Source organism: Apteryx rowi, unplaced genomic scaffold, assembly GCF_003343035.1.
Source record: "Apteryx rowi isolate R43461 unplaced genomic scaffold, aptRow1 scaffold_181, whole genome shotgun sequence".
NCBI classification, from domain to species: domain Eukaryota; kingdom Metazoa; phylum Chordata; class Aves; order Apterygiformes; family Apterygidae; genus Apteryx; species Apteryx rowi.
The window spans coordinates 47,217-67,473 of NW_020448097.1; the positions used below are offsets into that span (position 1 = coordinate 47,217).

Consider the following 20,257-nt stretch of genomic DNA (forward strand, 5'->3'; position numbering starts at 1 on the left):
GCACCTGCGCCCCCCGCGCGGCACCGCCGCCCGCCGGGGCCGCGGCACTGACGCTAGGCTCCGTGCCCATGGCGGCGGCGGCTCGGGCTGCGCAGCGCGACTGCAGCGCTGCCGGCTCGCCCGCAGCCTCCGCGGTTAGGCTGGGACTGGTTTCTTTCCAGTTCAAGCCAGCACCCCGCCCGGCTCCTGCCCAACCAGCCTCTCCCCGCCCACCCCCCTCCTTCTCCTTCTCCTTCTCCTTCCCCTTCCCCCCGTGCGCCGCTCCCGGGGAAGAAAAGCCTCTTCAAACTCTCAAGTGTCCGCGGCCGAGCGGGCCGGGCCGGGAGAGGTGACCTTGGCGCCGCCGTCGGGGGTCGAGGTGCCGTCGCGGCCCCGCGGAGGCGGGCCGGGTTCCCCCGGGCACGCTCCTCCGAGCAGGCAGCAAGCAGCCCAGCCTCGGCCAGGTGGGGCCCCGGGAACACCGTGTCCTTCCTTCCCCTCTGCCTCCTCCTCCCCCACCGCCTCCCAGCAAGGAGAGGTGATGCAGAAAGAAAGTTGGCAGTGGTTGTGCCAAGGGCATGGGGACGCGCCCAGGGCCGGCGCCGACAGCACTGTACCCACGGAGGGACACAGTGCATCTGGGTGCTGTCTTGGTCCTTCTCGGTGCCTGCTCGTTGTGGAGGCTCCTGTATCTCACCAGCACTTCAGCACTTTAATCCCTGACTTTTGCTTCTCAGTGGCAAAGCCAAGGTAGATTCAGCGTTTTGGATGACGGGCCTGAAGTCGCACGAGGGATGGGGCTGGCACAGAGAAGGCGTGCAGGGACTAGGCGATATGCATGAGGGAGCATCACCCTTGCTGGTTCATTGACCAAAGAAATCTTTCATCTCCAAAACTATGTAGCCCAACCATTGGTAGGAACATGTTTCTCTAAACTCTAGGGAATTAAAGCCTCCCCTCATTACCCAAAGCCCTGCTGTGTTTCCTCAGACCACAGAAATGAACCCATAACTGAACATGATCAGGAGTCTGTAACAGACCCCTACTGTTAGAACCTCCTTCCCAATCTTTTCTCCAAATGGTTTTGACTCAAGCCATTTTAGGTTTTTGCTTTCTTCTTTCCTTTAGGAATACCATCGTCAGATTAGTCCTCGTTCAGATTCTTCTGTCCCTGCCCCTGAATTTTGTTTCTTATTTGGGTTTCGTCAGTGACTCAAAGTACACAGCCATTTTTACCTCTTCATGTTGCAAAATATCATGCTTGAAAAAGGCAAGGAGTACACTTGTGAGGCTGGCAGAAAGCGACAGCGTGCCAGGAACAGTGTGATGATAGCTACTCGTTACGTATCTAGAGCCACTACTTAGAGCCTTCCCCATGTCAGAAAGCAAAGAAAAGCAAAAGTACTGTTTCTCTGTGATTCTAAACTGAACTTTGTCTCAAGCAATTTGTTTTGAACTTTCCTCATTATGACAAAAACAAGTTGCAGGAACTGGGAGGGATGGGGAGAACAGGCTAATGCTGCTTGCCTGTCACAAAGGAGCTTCCTGCGCATATTAAAAATGCCCTTCTGGGTCAGACCAATGGTCCATTCAGCTCAATATCCCATCTCTGACAGTGCCAATAGGAGATACCATTTAGGGAAAGCATTCCAGGTCGTCCTACTAGTGCTGTTTGCATGTTTTATGCAATACATGGAAAACCCCTGAAGATGCACGTCAGCCTTTTGAACCAGCCTTGCCGCATATCACTTAAACTCAGTGAACATATCCATTGTACTAACAATTAAGATGCATCAGCAGTTACACTTACCAGTATCATCTAGGGCACTGTAATCCAGTAGGCTCATAGAGAATCTGCTTATGGCTTGGTTGACTTACATTGTTGTAATTTTCTGAAATTACTCAGCTGCACTCACAGACCATCCTCCAAAACTGCCTCTGTCTTACTGGAATTGTGCCATGACAAAATTAATTTTGCCCTTGAAAATGGCCATTTGGTACTCATTATGTTAATGGCACCAACAGAGCAACTACAGCCAAAGTTGGTACAGCTGCCAGTTAGACATTCTATGATTTCCATAGTATTTACAAGCATTTTATACTGAGGATCTTTGCAAATTAGTTCAGAAACACATCAGTCCTTTTTTTTTGCTGGATGTGAGACAAAGGCAATTTACATTTTTGGGTTTCTTTTGACTTGAGGAAGAAGTAAAAAAAATCTAACATCCAGACTGGTTTGTGTTGTAGCCAAATGACAGTCTAAATCAATTTTCTCAGCATATCCATCATGGCTGACAATTTCTGTCATTGAGCTGTTTGGGAAAACTTTTGGCCTTAGACAGCTTGGACAATAGTGATTGATATTTAGGGTATGGGTACATGTATGGTAAGTTTCATATTTAGTTGTGTATAAATATATGTACATTATATCTATATATTTATATCTATATACATACACATACATTTGTTTTATTTTTCAGAAGACTTTTTCAATATGTTATACTTTTTCTTCTAAAGAATTAAAAAAAAACCCCACTTGTTGACTCTTTCAGGTTTTCCCATTGCTGTGTCAGCCATTATCTAAGTGATTCCCTTTTCCCTCTCTCTCATGCTGGTGAGCTGCTCAGACTGCAATGTGTTAACTGCCGCTATAGCACACCTCAGAGCCCAATCAGTCCCTGAGATGAATTCCCATGGTTTCAATCATACAAATATCATGGTTTGGCCATGAGTTTGTCAAAATCCTAAAGTTCCAGCAGTCAAACAGATGTGTCACAAATTGATTGCCAACTCACAAAGTAATCTAAAATTTCTAATCAATTTTAACATTTTTACAACCGCAATTACCATTTGATTCCATGAATACATCATTTGTGCTTTTGAAACAATGCAAACAAGAAATTGTCTGTTGCCTTCTCAACTGCTAGTCTCAGTCTGTCTTTGCAGAACTTCAGGATTTGCCGCCTCTTCCAGTTTTTTAATTATGCTATTCTCTTCACTTATATCTTCCCAGCTTTTGTTCTGTTTTTTCCCATGCATAGATGAACCAGATCATTTGAGTGACCATCTTCTGAGCAAGATTTTCTGTCATAAATTGTACTGTTTTCATCAGGCATGCCTCACTGTGACAGAAGATAGTGACACGAGATTATTAATATAATCTGCAAGAGTGTTCACTGTTGATATTTTAGGTGATCAGATACACTTTTGTCTCCAGATTCCCTCACCTCAAGAGACTTAGTAATTTGCCCATCCACAAGTATCTTGATATTTATCCTATGTATTTGTCTATCGAGGCAAGTCACATCTTTAATCAGATTTGCAATATTTACTTGACCTCTAACAAAACTTTGAATCTAAGGACCTTTATACTGAGAAAATTCATTTCCTTCAGCTGTTTGTCACTAGGTTCTTCTCTTCTGAAATGGGAAGCAGTGTGTTGCTCTGGGCAGTGGTTCTGTGTATTGTATCTTCACAAGCTGAATGTATGATTGCCTTTTATGGCTACTGAGCAACCTTTAAGTAAGCATGAATAAGTTTTTATGGAATCAAAATCGAAATGTTTCCTTACCAGGTATGTCTATTATCTCCCCAGGTAGGAATGTGGTAACAGTATGTAATGCATACAAAATTTAAAAATAGAAGAAACTTTTTATTACTCAACACGCTGCTATTGTGGTGAGAAAAAAAGGACTCTCTCTAATACTTAATCTTTATATCTTTCTGATATGGATACCAAATCTAACAAATTACATGCATTTTTTGAACTATTTGAAGGATCTGTGATCAGTTTAGTTCTTTTATATTTACATATATGCAGTTCTGTTAGATAAAGCTTTTCCTTCTACTGCAAAGTAGATGACAATGATTATTTCTGGATTATTTCTGGATTATTTACAGTTGATTATATTTTTTGCATTAAAACTAGCAACCCAAAATGTCAAGGAATAGCAGCACAGATGGTGCTGCAAGTTTTACTGAAGTGTTTGGCCAAAGAAACACCAGCCTAGTGGCTGATAACGGCAGGTAGATATGGGGCTATATTTTGTACTGCTCTTTTTCAGGGAAGAATTATTTACCCAGGATTCATGGATTCACTTCTGGCAGAGGTGGTGATCTCTGCAGAGGATCATTTTTAAAAACCCATCAAGGATCTGCAGACCAATCTAATGGGCTTTCAAATGCTTCCTTCCTTGCTCCTAATGTAACCTGCCAGGCAGCAATGGTTTATGTCCCAAATAACCAGTGATACTAGAGGCGGCAGGAGCATGTCTGTGTAGTCACTCCCACACCTTTGTGTCCTGAGGAGCTGCTTTTCAATTCTGTTTTATTCATATTTACCTTGTAGGAACGGCATTGTTGAAGAGAGGCATTCCAGTGAAGCAGAAGGTAGCCTTGTGGGAAAACTGAAGCAGGAAGCGTTAGCCCCCTTCTTTCAGATTGAAAGGTGGGAGACTACAGGGTAAGGCTTGTGAAAGTAATATACTATTATAAAAATAGCATATATATATAATAAATATAACATAAATAATATGATATCCTCAGTGCAGTATGAGGCCTTGGGAGGAGCCTGTACAGCTACTCATACTCTGCCTTAGCTAGCAAATCTGAATTAGCTCCTGAAATGACTTAGCCCTGTCCTATCTGTTGTTGGTATTGCAGGATGAGGGATATTGCCTCCTGCAAACACTGAATCAGTTTGGTTGCGGAACCAGCCTAGTCATCCAGAGCCTATGGTACGTTAGCTATGCCACTTTGTTTCCAAGTTGGCTGCTGTCTCTGATATTAGAGACTCTGTCCTCTGTGATAAAATCATTGAGGCTGTAGATAGAGCTCTATCAGTAGGGCAGCAAGAAAATGTCTCTGCTGCAAAGTCTCTAAGCACAGGGTCTTATATATAAGCTCTGTCAGCCAAATCAACAGCTCCTCAGATATTGATCTCAATCTAGTCCAGCTGCAATAGGACTGACTATGGAAATAGCCATGTGAAAATGTCCCACACTGGCATGGCTAAGCCAAGGCTGACGCCCATCTGAAAGCTGGGTGCACGGTCCAGACTGCAATAGCAGAGAGCAAAGTTATAGAACTAGATATCAAAACCAGTGAGTTCCCTGGCTGCTTTGTTCTGAGAGGCAAAATTAATGAGTGGGAAGATCGAGATGGAGCTTCCTTGTGCTTTTTTTTCCCCATTCTCCCCACTGAAATCTTTAATTTCCTCATTCCAGCCCTAACAATATAACTATTATAACAAGCATGTGACTCCCCAGGCCTGTGTCCCCTCCCCTTTCATGATCTCTTCTGTGCTTTCCTGGAAACTTGAAGCAGATGCAGCCACCTCAGACCAGTTTCTCTTCTGACACCTGCTGCTCCTCAGCCAGTAAAGATCACATGGTTGTGCCTAGTCACCCTCTAAGCACAACACCACACCTGGTACAACGCAACAGACTCTTTTGCTTGCTGCACATAGATGCTAGCTGCTGCCCATCCGGAGCTTTACTAGAGCTGACATTAAGACAGCCTAGTTTATGTTTACCTACAGTTTTGATGCTGCCGCACTTAAATCTCCAGGTGCCCTCCTCACTCACTCCCACCTCAGTGATTTCATGTCATTTCTGGTTCTTGGCTCTGCTGTGATGATGATCCTCTCCTCTGGAAAATAAGCTAGCAGTTATGTTCTCAAAAAGGGAACCCACAAGGAATTAAGACTTTAAAAAAGGCAGTTCATCTAAAAATCCTTTATGTCCTTTGCCTCACATACTGGTAAGGCCAGATCTCATAGCCAGATGTCTTGAAGGAACACCTCCCATAGCACCTTCACGAAAGGCAGAGCAAAAGACATTGTCACCCTTTCCCATCTCCTTTTTAATAATTTATCTGGGTTCAATTCGTTTCTCTGCTTGGCAGGATTTAAGCCTTCCTAGGCAATATAAACTATCAGAAGATCTCAATCTAGCAGAAATGAAGCTCTGGAATGGATGATGAACCATCTGTTTCAAGATGTAGCTTGATAAATTCAAGTTAAGGATTAGGTGATAAGATACCCTTGGCTTTGCATTGGTAATTATAATGAACTATTCCAAGACTTATCATCTGTAGGACCTGGGAAGAAGAATGTCTGGATTCATACATTCATTTTTTTTTTCTGCTTTTCATTCTTCCTTTTAAGCAGAAAAGGTTGACCAGCTAGAGGTGGATCTTAGTCAAGCCCTGCAACCACTTCTAGTGATACTGAGAAGGGTGAGATTTCTTCACTGTAGTCACTGTCCCACTCTGCTACCTCTTTTTGTAATTCAACGTCAAGACAGCAACCATTTCGGTTGAGCAGATGTATTTCTCTTATGAAGAAGTTTACACTCCTTGGCAAATTTGGTGTCAGGAAGGAATTTCCTTCAAGTAAGACTCATGAGGAGGGGAGGGATTTTTGCTGTGTTTCTCTGAGAAAAAGAGAGGGTTTGTCTTCCCCTGTAGCTTGAAAAATGGTCCACTTCCTAGGATCTAGGGTTTTTTTGCCTTACAAATCCCCTGTCAGTAAAGAATCCCAAAGTATTTGCAGCACATCTCCTGATGTGATGCTCTGCATATTTATCAGTTGAGGAGATTGATCTTTCATGCTAAGGGACTTAACAGGATGTTGATGGTGTTTCACGGGAGGCAGGTCTGTGAGAACAATGTGGATATGTGTAAAAGTACAAAACAAGATGAGAAAAAGAGCAATACATGAAGAAATCAATACCAAGCAAACACATGACTTTAGAAATGTTTGAGAAAGGGGAAAAGAAAATAGTAAAAAATAGTGTTGAAAATAGGGGAAGGAGAGGGAGCGGAATGGAAAAGAACAATAACAAATGAATTCAAAAGAAAACAAAGAAAACTGTTCCGTCCTTCCCCATGAACTGCACCTTGTTGTGGTGGGAAGGCCTGCCTTGCCTGCAAGATGTGCTGACAAGTTGTATAACTCCTAGAAGGTGAGTCATGCCAGACAGTTTGGAGGATAAAAGGCAAACAGACTGAAGCTAGTTCACAAACTCTTAAAGCAATGACATCTTGCCTTTCTTTCCCTAGCAGTCATTTTCCCTTCCTTTCTTGCTCCTTATTGTTGTTGTCCCATCCTATCCGGACCTCTCCTCAACAGCCTCATCAGCTGTCCTTCAGCATTGTCCTGTGCTGCTCTGCTTCAATGACAGTCATTGCCTTGATCCACCACTTGTCAATGTTGTTGTCCCATGCAGTCCTGTGCCACTACTCTTCCCTGTCATCCCTATCCCCTTCTGCCACCTCTTGTCGTAATTCTGCACCACCCCACCAACCATTTCTGCTGGGCCAATGTTGCTATTTCCCCCTTACTTCTCACTCCCTCTCTCATGTCATCCCATCACCAAGTGTCATAATATTGTTTTCCCGACTGGTGTCTTCACTGCTGTTAACATCCTGCCCTCTGCCTCTTGTTCTTTTCCAGCCACTTCTTCTCTTCCTCCCATTCTGCTTTACCAGTCTTCAACATCTTGACCTGTTGCCCAGCATCAACAGCCTGTACCAACATCTATCACAACTGTTTTCTTCATCCAAAAGTGCTGCCCCTTTTGTATTTTCATCTGCATTGTCTGAATTTGCTCCTTATCACCTGCTACCATCCCTACTAAGTGGGCACGCTTGAGAAGAATGGGATGAACACCTTTCATGTGGGATACAGAAAACATTGTTCAGTGGGGCAAGGGAAATCACTAAAAGCATCTTTCAAAAAAAGGTAAAGTTGTCTACAAATAGAAAAAGTAGAGAAGAATGTAAATGTTGGCAAGTTACATGTAGACAGATAATGCATCAGGTCAGAAAAGACTTCAAGGAACAGCTAGAAAAAAGAATCAAAAGTAACAATAAATCTTTCTTGAAACATAGCAGGAACCTGCTAGGTAGTCTGTAGGGCAAATTGATGATCGAGCTACAGAGGGAGTGCATAGTGAAGATAAGGTGATTGCAGAAATCCTTGCCTCTGTGTTAAGTGCAGCAGAAGCCAGAGATCATCGTGGCAGAACCCATTCTTGAGCAGGGCGGGGTTCATCAATGAACATGTCTGAAATTGAAGTGACTGTGGGAAAGTCTATTCAGCACACTGACAAAATGAACAGTAACAAGTTGCTAGGAGCAATGGCTTTTGTCCAAGGGTTTTAAAGGAACTCAAGAATGAAATAGCTGAATTACTCTCAGTAGTGTGTAACCCGTGCTTAAAGCCACCTTGGTACCTGAGGAGAGGAAGGTAGTGAATGTGATGCCAATTTTTAAAGGGTTTACATGGGTTCAAAGGGAGAATGGACAACTTCATGGAAAAGAAATCTACTGAAGGTGACTAAACCCCAGAAAGCACATTTAGTCAGGAAATGTTTGAAGACTGGGAGAATATTAATGAAAAGTGTGATATGTTTGCCCTGTTTCTTACTCTTCACCTTGAGCCATCCCTGAGAGGAGGAGGATAGAGGAACAGAAATCAGAGAGAAGTCAGATGATTATGGTGGCCAATGAGTGAAAAAGAGGAGAGGATGAGGGCCAAATGATTAAAAATATAAAAACAGAAAATCAGGAGGGGTAACAGAACATAGCATCTACCGCAGTACCCATGGCTTCCTGAAGGCATCTGAGGTGCTAGGTGGTGGATGCTGCCAGAGACTCTCTGCACAGAGACATGACAGCACAAGGGAATAGAAGTAGGCTATGCAATCACCAGAATGCACTCCCCCACAATCAGGCCTCCTCCTCCTCCTGGAGCTGCAGGTGGCCAGTTTGGCCAGGGATGGATGGAGCAGGAGGTCCCAAGACTTGTTGGGACTTCATATGGTGAGGGTGAGGGGTAAGAACAGCCAGAGCCCAAGAGGTTCTGGAGTATCTGGAAGAGGGCCTGCAGCCAGCACACCACTCCTTGATGCTTATGTCCCCAGTGGGCTGTGAAATCCATGCTATCATCTGCCAGTATAAGGGAAGTGTATGCTGTGATCCATCTCCTGAAGGAGGGGAATGCATGCCTGGATGAATGTTGCCTGGTGCCACTGCAGCCAGCTGTAACCTGCAGAGCTGTTGGCTCTTGCTATAAGACATGGAGAGGGTTGTGGTCCAGGCATTTTGGCAGAGCTGCTGATGAAGGTGACAGCAGAAGTGTAGGTGCTGGTGGTGGCCCTCTCTTTTCCCTTCTCCTGATTCAGGTGTTTTAGGGACAGAGTCTGAGAGAAGGAGCTCCTGATGTTGTAACCACTGCATCCCCCTGGGGACATGGGAAGGGCTGGTCCTAATGTCTGCTGCCTGCTGCTGGAGAGCAAGAGCACCTGGGGTGAGGCACTTCTGGTCTGCTCTGGTATGTCTGGCCCTGTGGACCTTCACCCCTGTTTGATGTTGCCTCTGACCACAGCTCTGCCACACACTGCCTGGGCTACCATGGACCTCACCAGGAACTGCTAGCAACTACTGCTGGCCCCAGAGGCCAGCCTGAAATGAGCCCTCCCCACTCCAGATGAGCTTTTTGAGCTTCTCAGTTAATTTTTCATCCAGAGGGGCCCTCTGCCATTTTTCAGTGTCTGCTCGTCACTCATTGAAGGAGATGCTTGTGAACACACTGCTCCGTGTGCTGGGAGAAGCTGCATTTTCAGCAGACCTAGGAGAAGTATGTCTGGCAGTGGGTAGGATCTGGACTGACCTAACATGAGACACCATGCTGTGGCATGGAGGAGTGGAACGGGAGATCTGCAGAAGAGTTTTGTCTGGAACACAACTTAGGGAATGGTTGTAAAAAAGCTGAAGACTTTGGGAAAAAGCCCCAGTTTCTCTCCAGATAAAGAAGAAAGCACAATCCTTTTATTTATTTATTTATTTATTTATTTATTTTTGAGCAGAGAGAGAACAGAATATTACAAGAGATTCATAAGCTGGTATAGCTTAACATTGCTCCTGTCATTGAACTCTAGATAGAGTAGGCCAGAGGAAGTGAGCTTATGAAAAGACTGGCAAAAGACTGGCAGTTACTAAGAAATTCAGCCACACGGTGCTAGTGAATCCCTGTCCTTGATTAGCATTTTGCCCTCTTCACAGAGAAAAGCCTGGAGGCGGTGTTCCTACAGTCCAGTTCTTGGGAGGAGAAGCAGTCAATGTGTAGCTGCAAGATTACTTTCTCTAAGAAAAGAGCTCTCCAGCTATTGAAAAGAAATCCTTGATGTCTGTGGGCTTTCAAGATGATGCAGCCTTGTCTGTGTGGGAGTCATTTCACCGTGTATGCATGTGAACCACCTGCTACTCACTGAGCAGATCCAACAGCAGGCTGTAATGCCAAGCTCTTGAGATGGAGCTTGCTGCTTCAAATTTCTGATCTGGAAGTAATGTATGGTAGGAGATCATAAATGCTGGCCACCCCACCTCACCCCTAGAATGCAGGTTGCAGTGATTCCTGGCAGTTCATTGACAAAGATGGGGGAGATGGGGGAATGTTTTGTATTATTTCTGTGGTCAGTGTGGAAAACTTTCCTGTTACACACTAGACTTAAATGACTTATTTTCCATCATTGCCTGGGGGATTATGAGAGAGGGATTTTAGCTTTGAATGATTCCCATACATTAGACCCTCTGTTGTATGTCTACTAGAGTCCAAGGATGACTGGTGTAATTTGCAGCTTCTCAGCCTGAGCATGTGGTATTCAGGTGGGAACAAGCTTCATAAAGGTCAGCTTTCCCCTCTGTAGGGAGATGTAATCTGGACTTTATTTGAAGACCTTGAGAGCTAGTCTACCATTTTCACTGAGAGGTAGCTAGAACAATCATCCTTGTTATTGAATATATTACAACTTACTCTGTTTTGCATATGCCTAAATTTAATCTGCAGCTGTTGGTTCTTGTCATGCTTTTCTTTACAGGTTATGATGCCATTAGTACTCTGTATTTTCTGTGGTGTAACTAAGAGATACTAGATTAGTAAAGTCAGAGTAATGTCTCTAACTCTTTCCCCATAAGGTGTTTTCCTAGCTTCCTAATTGGTCCTGTCATTTAGCTCTGGACCACCTCCAAGTTTTCAACATGTCCATTCAGCTGGTCTATGAGTGGCTTCAGTGATTCCTGCTCCAGGGTAGCAAGCTCTGGGAGCAAGGGGACGAGTATTCACTTCAAGAGCTGGAGTTTAATCTGCCTATCAACACCCAGTCCCTTTGTGAGCTCCCTTTCCTGAGTCCCAGGTCTTAGGCTGCATTTCTCTTGGGTGAGGGTCCTATGATTTCCCTTTCTTCACAGTGTTCAGCCTGCCTGTTCACCAGCCACAGAGCCTTGCCTCCACAGAGTTGCATGGGAAGTGCACAGACAGAAAACAACCATTCAAAACTAAAAATATTTATTTATTGGTAGGGCATCAAAAATGAAGAGGAAAAGATACAAGCAAAACTGTTTCTGCCAGCAGTTACACTCTGCCAGTAGTCACTGTTACATATTCTCTCAGGTCAGGCAACTAACAATGATTTATGAGTCAACAGCGTTGAGCTAGCATGGTAGGTCTTGCACCCTAGGAGATTCCATGGACATTACTGAGCATTCATACTTTGTATGAATATGCTCAGCTAAACATTTGACCCATGCTGATCTGAACGAATCTCTCAACTTTAGCTACTGATCTTCTTGCCATTTGCAAATTGTGTCAACAATTATATTATAGTTATATTTCCTGATGCAAACATTGAATAGCACAGGGCGCTCTGTCAAAGAAGCATACGCTTTCAGCAGTGACTGATGTTTCTTTCTGGACAATTATTTTCTGAGATTTGTGAGTTAGCCAGTAATTAATCCATATAACACAAATCATGATGTTTTTATACATTGCTATTTTTTCCTTCAGAATGTCATGCTTATTTACAAATGTCTTGGTTTGTTAAACCTGCAACCAGTACTTTTATCAAACAAATGTATTATTTTGTAAAGGAATGAGTTAGGTATCTTTCTCACATCTTTTAAAAAATACATTATTAATTTCATTTTCATTTTTGAAATCTTTGTTAGCTGCCTTGCATTAGCTTCATACTCTCTTGCCTATGGTTGTTATTATGGAACCATCTGAGTCGTCTCTGTCATCTTGCTTATTCTCTGTGAATACTGACACAACTTTAACACTCTTCCAATATCTTGGGACTCCTCTCATATTCCAGGGTTTTTAAATATCTGATTCTAATGGACCTGACACCTCCTCAGCCAAAACTTCTATGATGCTGAGGTGCTAATTATCTTGGCCTACTGATCTGAAAATACTTAAGCTTAATACTGTTAGAAACCCTCCTTAGTTTATAAATAGACTAGAAAGCTGTTCACCACCCTCACGTAATCTGAATACATAATTCTGCTTCTTTCTGTATACAAACAAATATCTTCTCTGTATCAAAAAAATCTCCATCAGAAATCTTCTCTATCAACAGTTTTACCTATATCCATCTGGTAAGAGTCTAGGCCATTGCTAGAATTGCTTGGTTCCCAACATATTTTGAAAAACTCCTTCCAAGTGCCTTTAGTGCTAGCAGCAATCCAGTTTTTCCAGATATTTTGAACACTCCTTATCAGCTTGTATGCTTCATTACTTCTCATTTATATTGTGTGCCATATAGCTCCTTTCCATCTATACCTTCCTTCTACTTTTCTTCTTTTCTGTTGGTTATATACAAGATTTCTAAGTGCTACCTTCAAATTCCCTGTTATAAGAGGGAGGAGAGGGGAGGAGAGAAGAGGGTTATAGTTCTGCCTATTTCAGAACTGTAGAACAACAGATCTTCTTGTAAACTTCTATTAGTGAAATTTCTGTTACAAAATTTTGTTGTAACTTTCTGTTACAGTCTTTTCACCATATTTTTCATTGCTTTACTTGCAATCAGTGTAACCTGTAATTTCCTCACTTTGAGGATTTACCATTTTGAAGTATCAGTTCTGCATACATATTTACCCATCCCTACAGACAGTTAAAACGCATACATATGTACAAGAATATCTTCCTTAAAAACGTGCCTTCTAGGCATTAATCAAACCTATATACAGCTACAGACATATACCTATATACAACATGCACATACATATATTTTGAATGCCTATTTACAAAATGTGCATGTACTCATGTATAGTCATACAAACACTCAACTATATACAATTTACTTTTCCTTGAAACTGGAGTAGAGGCATTTCTAGAAATGTATGCATGTTGCATCTAATGTGGCATCCCAGCAATGAGCTGAGGTTATCAATGTTGCCCTCCCACGATGAAGACATGTTTTTTCCATGACTCCACATCTTCCGGGTCACCCAGCTCCTCCATGAGGGGGAGCCCTGCCCATACTGACCAATAGGTCTGTTAATATTTGGGCAGAGCTGACTCTCCTGAGCAGGATATATCAGGAGAAGGGAGACAAATGAGTGTAGGCAAGGGCTTCTTTTACTCTGAAGCCCTTAGAAGTTGCTCAGACTTTGGTTTAACTGAAAAGAAAAAAAAGAAGAGTAAAATTTAGGTAGTGGTACAAAACATCACCCTGCATTTCACCAGAAATGAATGGGGAAAAGCATTCCAGCCCTGCAAAGAGGCAGTCTAAGGAGATAAGGACTACTAGCTATGGGACAATATGCCGCTTATTGCCTTTCCAGCTGCTTCTTGCATAAGGGGAATAAAATCAGAGGACAAACTAGCACTCTGAGATGCCCCAGTCCTTAGCTGAGCCTATTCACTGCTGTGTAGCTGTCAGGAGGCAGAGGCAGGGGCTCACCCTCCACACCCTTTTCTCCTTCTCCTCCCCATCCTCTGCTCTCATGCCAGCCCTGGCAGTCACTGGACTGTTCCCTGAGCCTGTTTAACCCACTGAAACACACAAGAACTAACCAGCTTTTTGATGGCTTTAATTTCTGTCATTTTTGGTGAGCTGAAGTGGCTCGTGGCATCTGCCAAGTGTTTGAGCCAGCAAAACTGAGCAGGGGGAGCACACTGATGGGGATGAGAGGAGGGGAGGAAGAAGGGAGCCAGACTCCCCTGCTGTCAACAGTGCTGAGCTGATAATTCAGCTCACCGTATCTTGTGAGGAATGAGAGTCTCTTGTGAGGGGGTTTCCAGCCTATGCACTCCCTACGTTTCCCTTCAGGGCATCCTGAGGTATTCCAACCTTGGTCTCTCCTGATCAGGGCACAGGAGAGGAAGACGCTCCTTGTTCCCTCTCTCATACTAGAGAAGTGGCTCCATGTTACAGATTCCTACCTGTCCTTTTCCTCCTGAGCACAATGAAGAGGACAACGACGAAAATGACAGTAGCAATGAAGCCTCCCACCAGTCCTTCCGAACCTGTTTTTTCTGTTGAGGAAAAGGAGGATCGCTGATGTTATGTTTGCTTAAGCAGTTGGACAGCAAGCGAATTGTCATAGTTAAACAAGCTCCCCCAGAAACTGACCATGCACGTGTTCTTGTCAGGTATACAAATGGGACATGAAACGTGAGCTAAGGCCATCCAGACACAGGGCCAGTTATACTGGCTAGACTGATGTGTTGTAACTCGTTAAACTGCAGTTAACTTGATTGCTTGGTCCTGCGGGGGGTCAGGAGGAGACATAAGAGCAATCTCCCATTAGGAAAGAGAGTGAGAACCCCAACAGCATATCAGGTCCCATGTGGAAAAGCAGTTTTTTTATGCTGCTGGGACTATAGTTCCCAAGCAGACTCAGGCTCCAGTTGAACATCAAGTTCAGCTGGGTGCCTGCGTCCTTGAGGAGGTCCAGAGGCTTTGATCCCCACTGTGAGTAGGTGAGGTGGCAGGAGGTCAGGGCTTACCTGGTGCCTTCAGATAGGCACTAACAGAGATGGGCTCCTCCAGGGCCACATGTGAAACATGGCAGCTGTAGGTGGCTGGTGCCTGCACTGCGGCTGAGCTGATGCTCAGGTAGGAGGTGATGCTGTAGGTGCCATCTTGGCTTTGCCGGTGGCTGGAGAAACGTGTGCTTGAGAGAGTGATTTCTGCTTCATCCTCAGCAGTCTTCTGGGTCCAGCTCACGGAGACATCCAGGGGGTAATAGCCAGCAATGTCACAGGTCAGAGTAGTAGTGACATCTCTCTCGAATGACACTTGTGCTGGAATCACACGAACTTTTGGGGGCTCTGGCGGGAGATAAACAGGAAATTAACTTAGTTAGTCAGAAACTATCAGCAGGGTACAAAAGTCCCTGTCCACAAGGGAGGGAAGATGAGTTGCACCCAATGAATGTTGGGGACAGTGGGATAAGGGTGCAGTGTAATGTCAGCCCCTGGGGACCTGGACTCCTGCTGCCCCCAGGTTGCCTTCCTCACCAGCCACCTGCAGCTGGATGATGTGCTGAATCTGGTGCTGTGGGGTGGACACCAAACAGATGTATGTGCCCTCATCTGCCACGCTCACTCCTTGCAGATTAAGTGATGCATCTCCATTCCCCAGCAACTGTGGCAAATCCACACGGACTTTTGGCTCCACTGTTGGGCCTGTGCTCCCTGCCTGGTACCGAAACAGGCGTCGCCCACTGCCTCGATGCTGCCTCCTCCACTCCAGGGAGGACAGCAGGGAGCTGGGAACCAAGGCAAAGTGGCAGTCAAGGGTGACTAAGCCGCCGAGGTGGGTGCGCAGGGAAGTGCTGCGTGACGACGACAGAAATTCAACTAGAAACAGAAAGAAAGGTATAGGCAAACAGGGTGTTAAACAGATACGGTTTTAAAGAGAGCACCCTCTGGCAGGAACTGCTCGCAGTGAACTCCCTACCCAGAGGAGGCATGTTGCATGGTGCCCCAAGGCCATATGGCCTGAAGAGCAGGAGGAAGCTATCCTAGCGGGGTTGGCAGGGCAGAGAAACAGGTGGACACCAAGTACACAGCATGGTCTTGAAGGACAAAGTGCTTGCCACCCTCAGGGGCTGGCCAGAGCATGTGAACCCCTGAGAGGAGGGATGAGGGGGGCAAGACTGTCCCTGAGGAAGGGCCTTTACAGAGGAACCTGCACAACAGAACCCTTCCTTCCGTATGTGACTCCTCCCAGCAGCCCTAAGGTCCTGGTGAGAGGGTAGGGAATGGGCCTCTTGGGGAGGCAGGCTTGCTTCCCCTCGTGTCTGTCAGGGGCATTTGGTCACCTGTGGTCAGCACTGTCCCCTTCTTGCTCACAGGAATCCGCAGCTTTGGGTGCAGTATTGCATCTGGCTTGTCCTCTGGCCCGCTGCTGCAGTGGGGGCCTCTGAGCACCAGGGCAATACTGATCCCACTGGACAGACGCAGAGTCCCCATGAACCAGGAGGCAGGGCAGGGCCCCTTGCCATGCTGCTGGAAGTCATATGGGGAGATCTCACAGTTCACCTCCTCCCTGTTACAGTCAGCGTGCAGCAGGGACTCTGCATGTGGGATGGATACCAACGGGGCTGTGAAGACAGAGGGAGAGATTTAACCATCTGACTCCAAATGGGGAAAGCAAATGCAAGTTGATGAGACATACTTTAGAGGGGCACCATGTGCTGCAAGAGTCAGTCAGAGCCCTGCAATGTAATGCTAGGCTTATCAAATGAAGGCTTGGAAAGAATATGAGAGGTTTGTCATGATTGTCTTATGACCTTCTGTCTGTTCATTGTATTTTATCCTGCCAGATTGTACAGAGTTCACTCTGGGCAAAGGAAGCTGCTAGGAAAAGAGAATAAACAGAACAGATTCCTTTTAGCTAGCTCAACAGAGTAAGCTGTGCATATGAAATACCCACCAAAGACTAGCAATGTTTATTCTTGTTAGGTGTGAGTCCAGAAGCAAAGGAGGTGCTGAAGCATCCCAGTTAAGGAAAGAAAGAGTGGCAAGAAGGCAGGACCAGCTGTATGGAGAGACAGACTATATCTATGCCGTTGGTCAAAACATAATCGTAGGCATAAACATCCTGGTGACCTACATGTTTTCTATCCATATTGCTGGAAACTAACTCAGTGTGGAAAGGACAATCTGTATTTGTGATGCCTGACAGCAGACTTGCTGCAGTGTGCTTGAACTCATCTAAGCCCAGTCCATCCACACTGTGTGAAGGAGAGCTCGGACTCACATTAATGCACTCTGCTGGGCCTTCAGCTCCCTCACTGAAGATGTCTCAGAGCTCCAGCCAAGCTTGTGTGTAAGCACATGGTTGCGTATAAACAATGTAGACAACAGACAAGACCACGGTGAAGTACAGGCTCAAATTTTTGCTTGACTGATGGTGTTTGCAAAGCTATGCCCCAAGCAAGGTGCACTTACCGCTATGCTTCTGCTAGCAAAAAACATCCTCTCTTTTCTTCAGACAAAGGATAGGAATGCTCTTTAAGGGTGCAATAATACTGTATAGTGGCATAATTCCTGAGACATCTTGGATGAAGTATTTCCCAAGAGATAAACAATCCAGAATAGCCCCAGCAGGAGGGAGGTGCCTCAACACAGCTTCCTAATGTCTTCCAAGAATTTCTTCCTTAAAGTCCTAATTGCCAAGTTCAAGAAATTGTGTGTAAACTTTAACTGCCACTCAAAAATTAATTTTCTGAACTCAGTTAAAGAAAAAGCTTGAAGGTAGAACCCCAGTGCTTGTAAATGGTCAAAACCCAGGAGGCTACTCTCTTACCTCAGCTCTCCAACTCACCTGAGGCTTCAAAAACAATGCGAGGAGAGGAGTCAGCATTTTCCTGCAGCACTTTGTAATCAGTCACCTCACCCAAGCTCCCATCATCTCTGACACTGATGTCCCTCAGCACAAGGGTAGCAGGGTCCTTGGAGAACAAGTCACCAAAGGCACCTTGCAAGCCCCTCGGATCTTCCCCCACGTAGGAGCAGTCCAAGACTATATCCACCGTTTGAAATGGAGGCGCTGCTGTGGGATCTTTTGTTGACCCTTTAGGGAGGGGAATGAACCTGTTTCAAGGCCTGCATGTGCACACATGCACGAATCCCGCTGCATCCTTATAAGAAAGAAGATATGAATACTACCCTTTCTCTAGGATGGAGAGCAGGGATAAATGAACACGAGGCTACAGGCCGGCTGCTACTTTAGGGTTCCTCTTTTGACCCTGGCCAAAGCAGCCCCTCCATTTCTCTAGTACTGTACCTCTGACAACAGCATTAATCTCGGGAAGCAGCTGTTCAGGAGTTTTTACTTGGAGACCTCAATTTAAGGGGTGCTCTTAGGGGGAGTGTAAGCATGGGATCAGCCCTCTACCACTGCTGTCAGAGCCCGCGCCGGCTGCCCGGAAGGCCCCCCCTTCCACACTCCCTTAACTCACCTGCACCCAGACCCAGCAGGCCACAGAAGAAGAGGAGCTCTTGAATCATGCTTTCCTCGGGGAAAGGGGTTTCCAGATGGCCTCCAAACCCAGAAGACCTTACAGGAATCAAACCTTGCCCCAGACTGCTGACAGGCTCCTGCTTTAGATTTCACTTTCACTCTGGCAACACAGCAGCAGCAGCAGCAAAAAAAAATTTAAAACCATTAACTCTTTCTTTACCAAAACGTCTGAGTCTGAGGCCTTAATGGTGAAGTCTTGAGACAGCAGAAAAGTGGAGTGCTATAGACTGGGATCGAGGGGCATCCCCAGACCTGCAGGTGGGTTTTTTTCACTGAGTCCCTCTTTAAGAGTCTGTGTTGTGCCAGTCTCTTCCTGGTGCCCTGCTACGTACTGCCTCTTCTCTTCAGTGTTCACCGAGCCCCTTGTGAAGCCAGTCACTTCTCTGTGTGCGTGCCTTTTAGAAGACTTATGCTTCCTGAGAGACTTTGGAGTTCAAGTTGGTTTGCTTGTTCGTTTTTGTCGATCCTTCTCTAACTGAAAGGAAATGCTTGAAAAGTGGTTTGCTCTGAGGCACTATGATGCAGCACCGAGAGCCTGCCGTCCCGCTGCCAGAAACCAGGCAAGCCTGCACTTAGTGGGAAAAAAATATTACAGAAAGAAATCAGGCTGCTGCACAGGCATAAGAGAGGAAATGGATGAGCTCTGATGGTATTTTAAATACTGCCTTTTTCTGCCTCTTTGAGATACACTGAGAGAAAATGGCTGCTTTTCTTCCTCTGCCAGTCTGTTCCTCTCTTCACAGTCTTACTAGCCCTGGCAGTGACACAGCTTACCCTTGCCATGGGCTGCTATAGTCATGTACACGTCCAAGCAAGTCTTGCTGCAGATTTACTCCTTGCATCCCAATCCCATTCTCACTCACCACTTTAGTCCTACTTGGAACAGAGTCATGAAGAACATTAATTCTTCCTGCTCCTCAAGGGTCCACTGAAATTATGTTTAGGATCCCTGAATTTGTCACACTTGTCGGCCGTCTGCTCTGACAAGCTCACTCATCTTCCCACTGGGGTAATAGCACACAGCCCGCAAGTCCTTGTCATCCCCCTTCCACCTGAGGGGTTCAACCTTCACACTCCTCTCTTCTCACCTGGCCCTCCATGTCTCGGCGTTTCTGCTCTTCAAGGCTGCACACCTGCCCTGCCTTGCTGTAGGTAGACAGACATATACAGACAATACAGACAATAGGGAGGAGAGCCCACACAGAAGCTCAGAGAAAGTACACTTGTCATTTTTCCCATGTCGCAAGTCAAGTTACTGTGACAGTCTGCTGGAAATGACCCCCCCCCTCCTGCCTCTTCTGTGTTGAATCTGTGTTTTAGGAATCAAAACAGCTTCTTCTCTTTTATGATCCATAGGGTTTTTTGCACTCTCCCTGTCTGGCTCTGGGAGCAGACTGCCTCCTCGGGTACAGCTAAGACAGGCTGAGGAAAGAGCCCATCATGTGCCATTGCCCAATGAGCTGGGGCTGCTCTGGCGGATTCCTGACAGCCATCAAGGCAGAGTGCAGGCGTCTCTGCAGCTGCTGCGCTCGGGGCAAAGGCAGCAGCTCTCCCTGCTGAGGCAAGGCTCCTTTCCCTAATTTGTTTCTCTAGCTGCTCCCATGGGACCAGAACGGCACTTTGAGCCTACGGGAGCAGATTTGGCCCTTAGCTTTTTATGCACAGAAGTTGGGGGAAGTCTGCAGCCGGTGCTGTGGCTGTGAAATGAATCGTGGCTTACTGCTTTCAGAGAGGTTCAAACACAGCTATAATGATCGAATTTGTCTTTCAGAGCAGTAAACTGCTCTTGACTATTCTCTGTAATCAAATCCTTCCAGACATTTGGTAAAGCTGAGACTCCCTTCTGTTCTCCGGAGCAGCAGTCCTTTGCCTGCTGGATCAGCCTGGCTAAAGGAAACAGCCCTGGTAAAAAGTTTTGCATCACACTAAGCTAGCTCATAAATACAGTTTTACTGTGT

At 45.5% G+C, this 20,257-nt stretch overlaps 1 protein-coding gene across 1 annotated transcript; it reads right to left on the bottom strand.

The window, feature by feature from the left end:
* Positions 1-10,973: 10,973 nt before the first annotated feature.
* TAPBPL (TAP binding protein like) lies at positions 10,974-19,373 on the bottom strand. Its single transcript, XM_026061491.1, has 7 exons — positions 18,238-19,373; positions 17,601-17,849; positions 16,093-16,374; positions 15,287-15,628; positions 14,774-15,097; positions 14,207-14,299; positions 10,974-13,440 (listed from the first exon to the last, which is right to left on the bottom strand). Exons 1-7 carry the CDS (start codon positions 18,284-18,286, stop codon positions 13,400-13,402), a joined length of 1,380 nt encoding a protein of 459 aa, XP_025917276.1. The 5' UTR covers positions 18,287-19,373; the 3' UTR covers positions 10,974-13,399.
* Between the last annotated feature and the right edge of the window lie 884 nt (positions 19,374-20,257).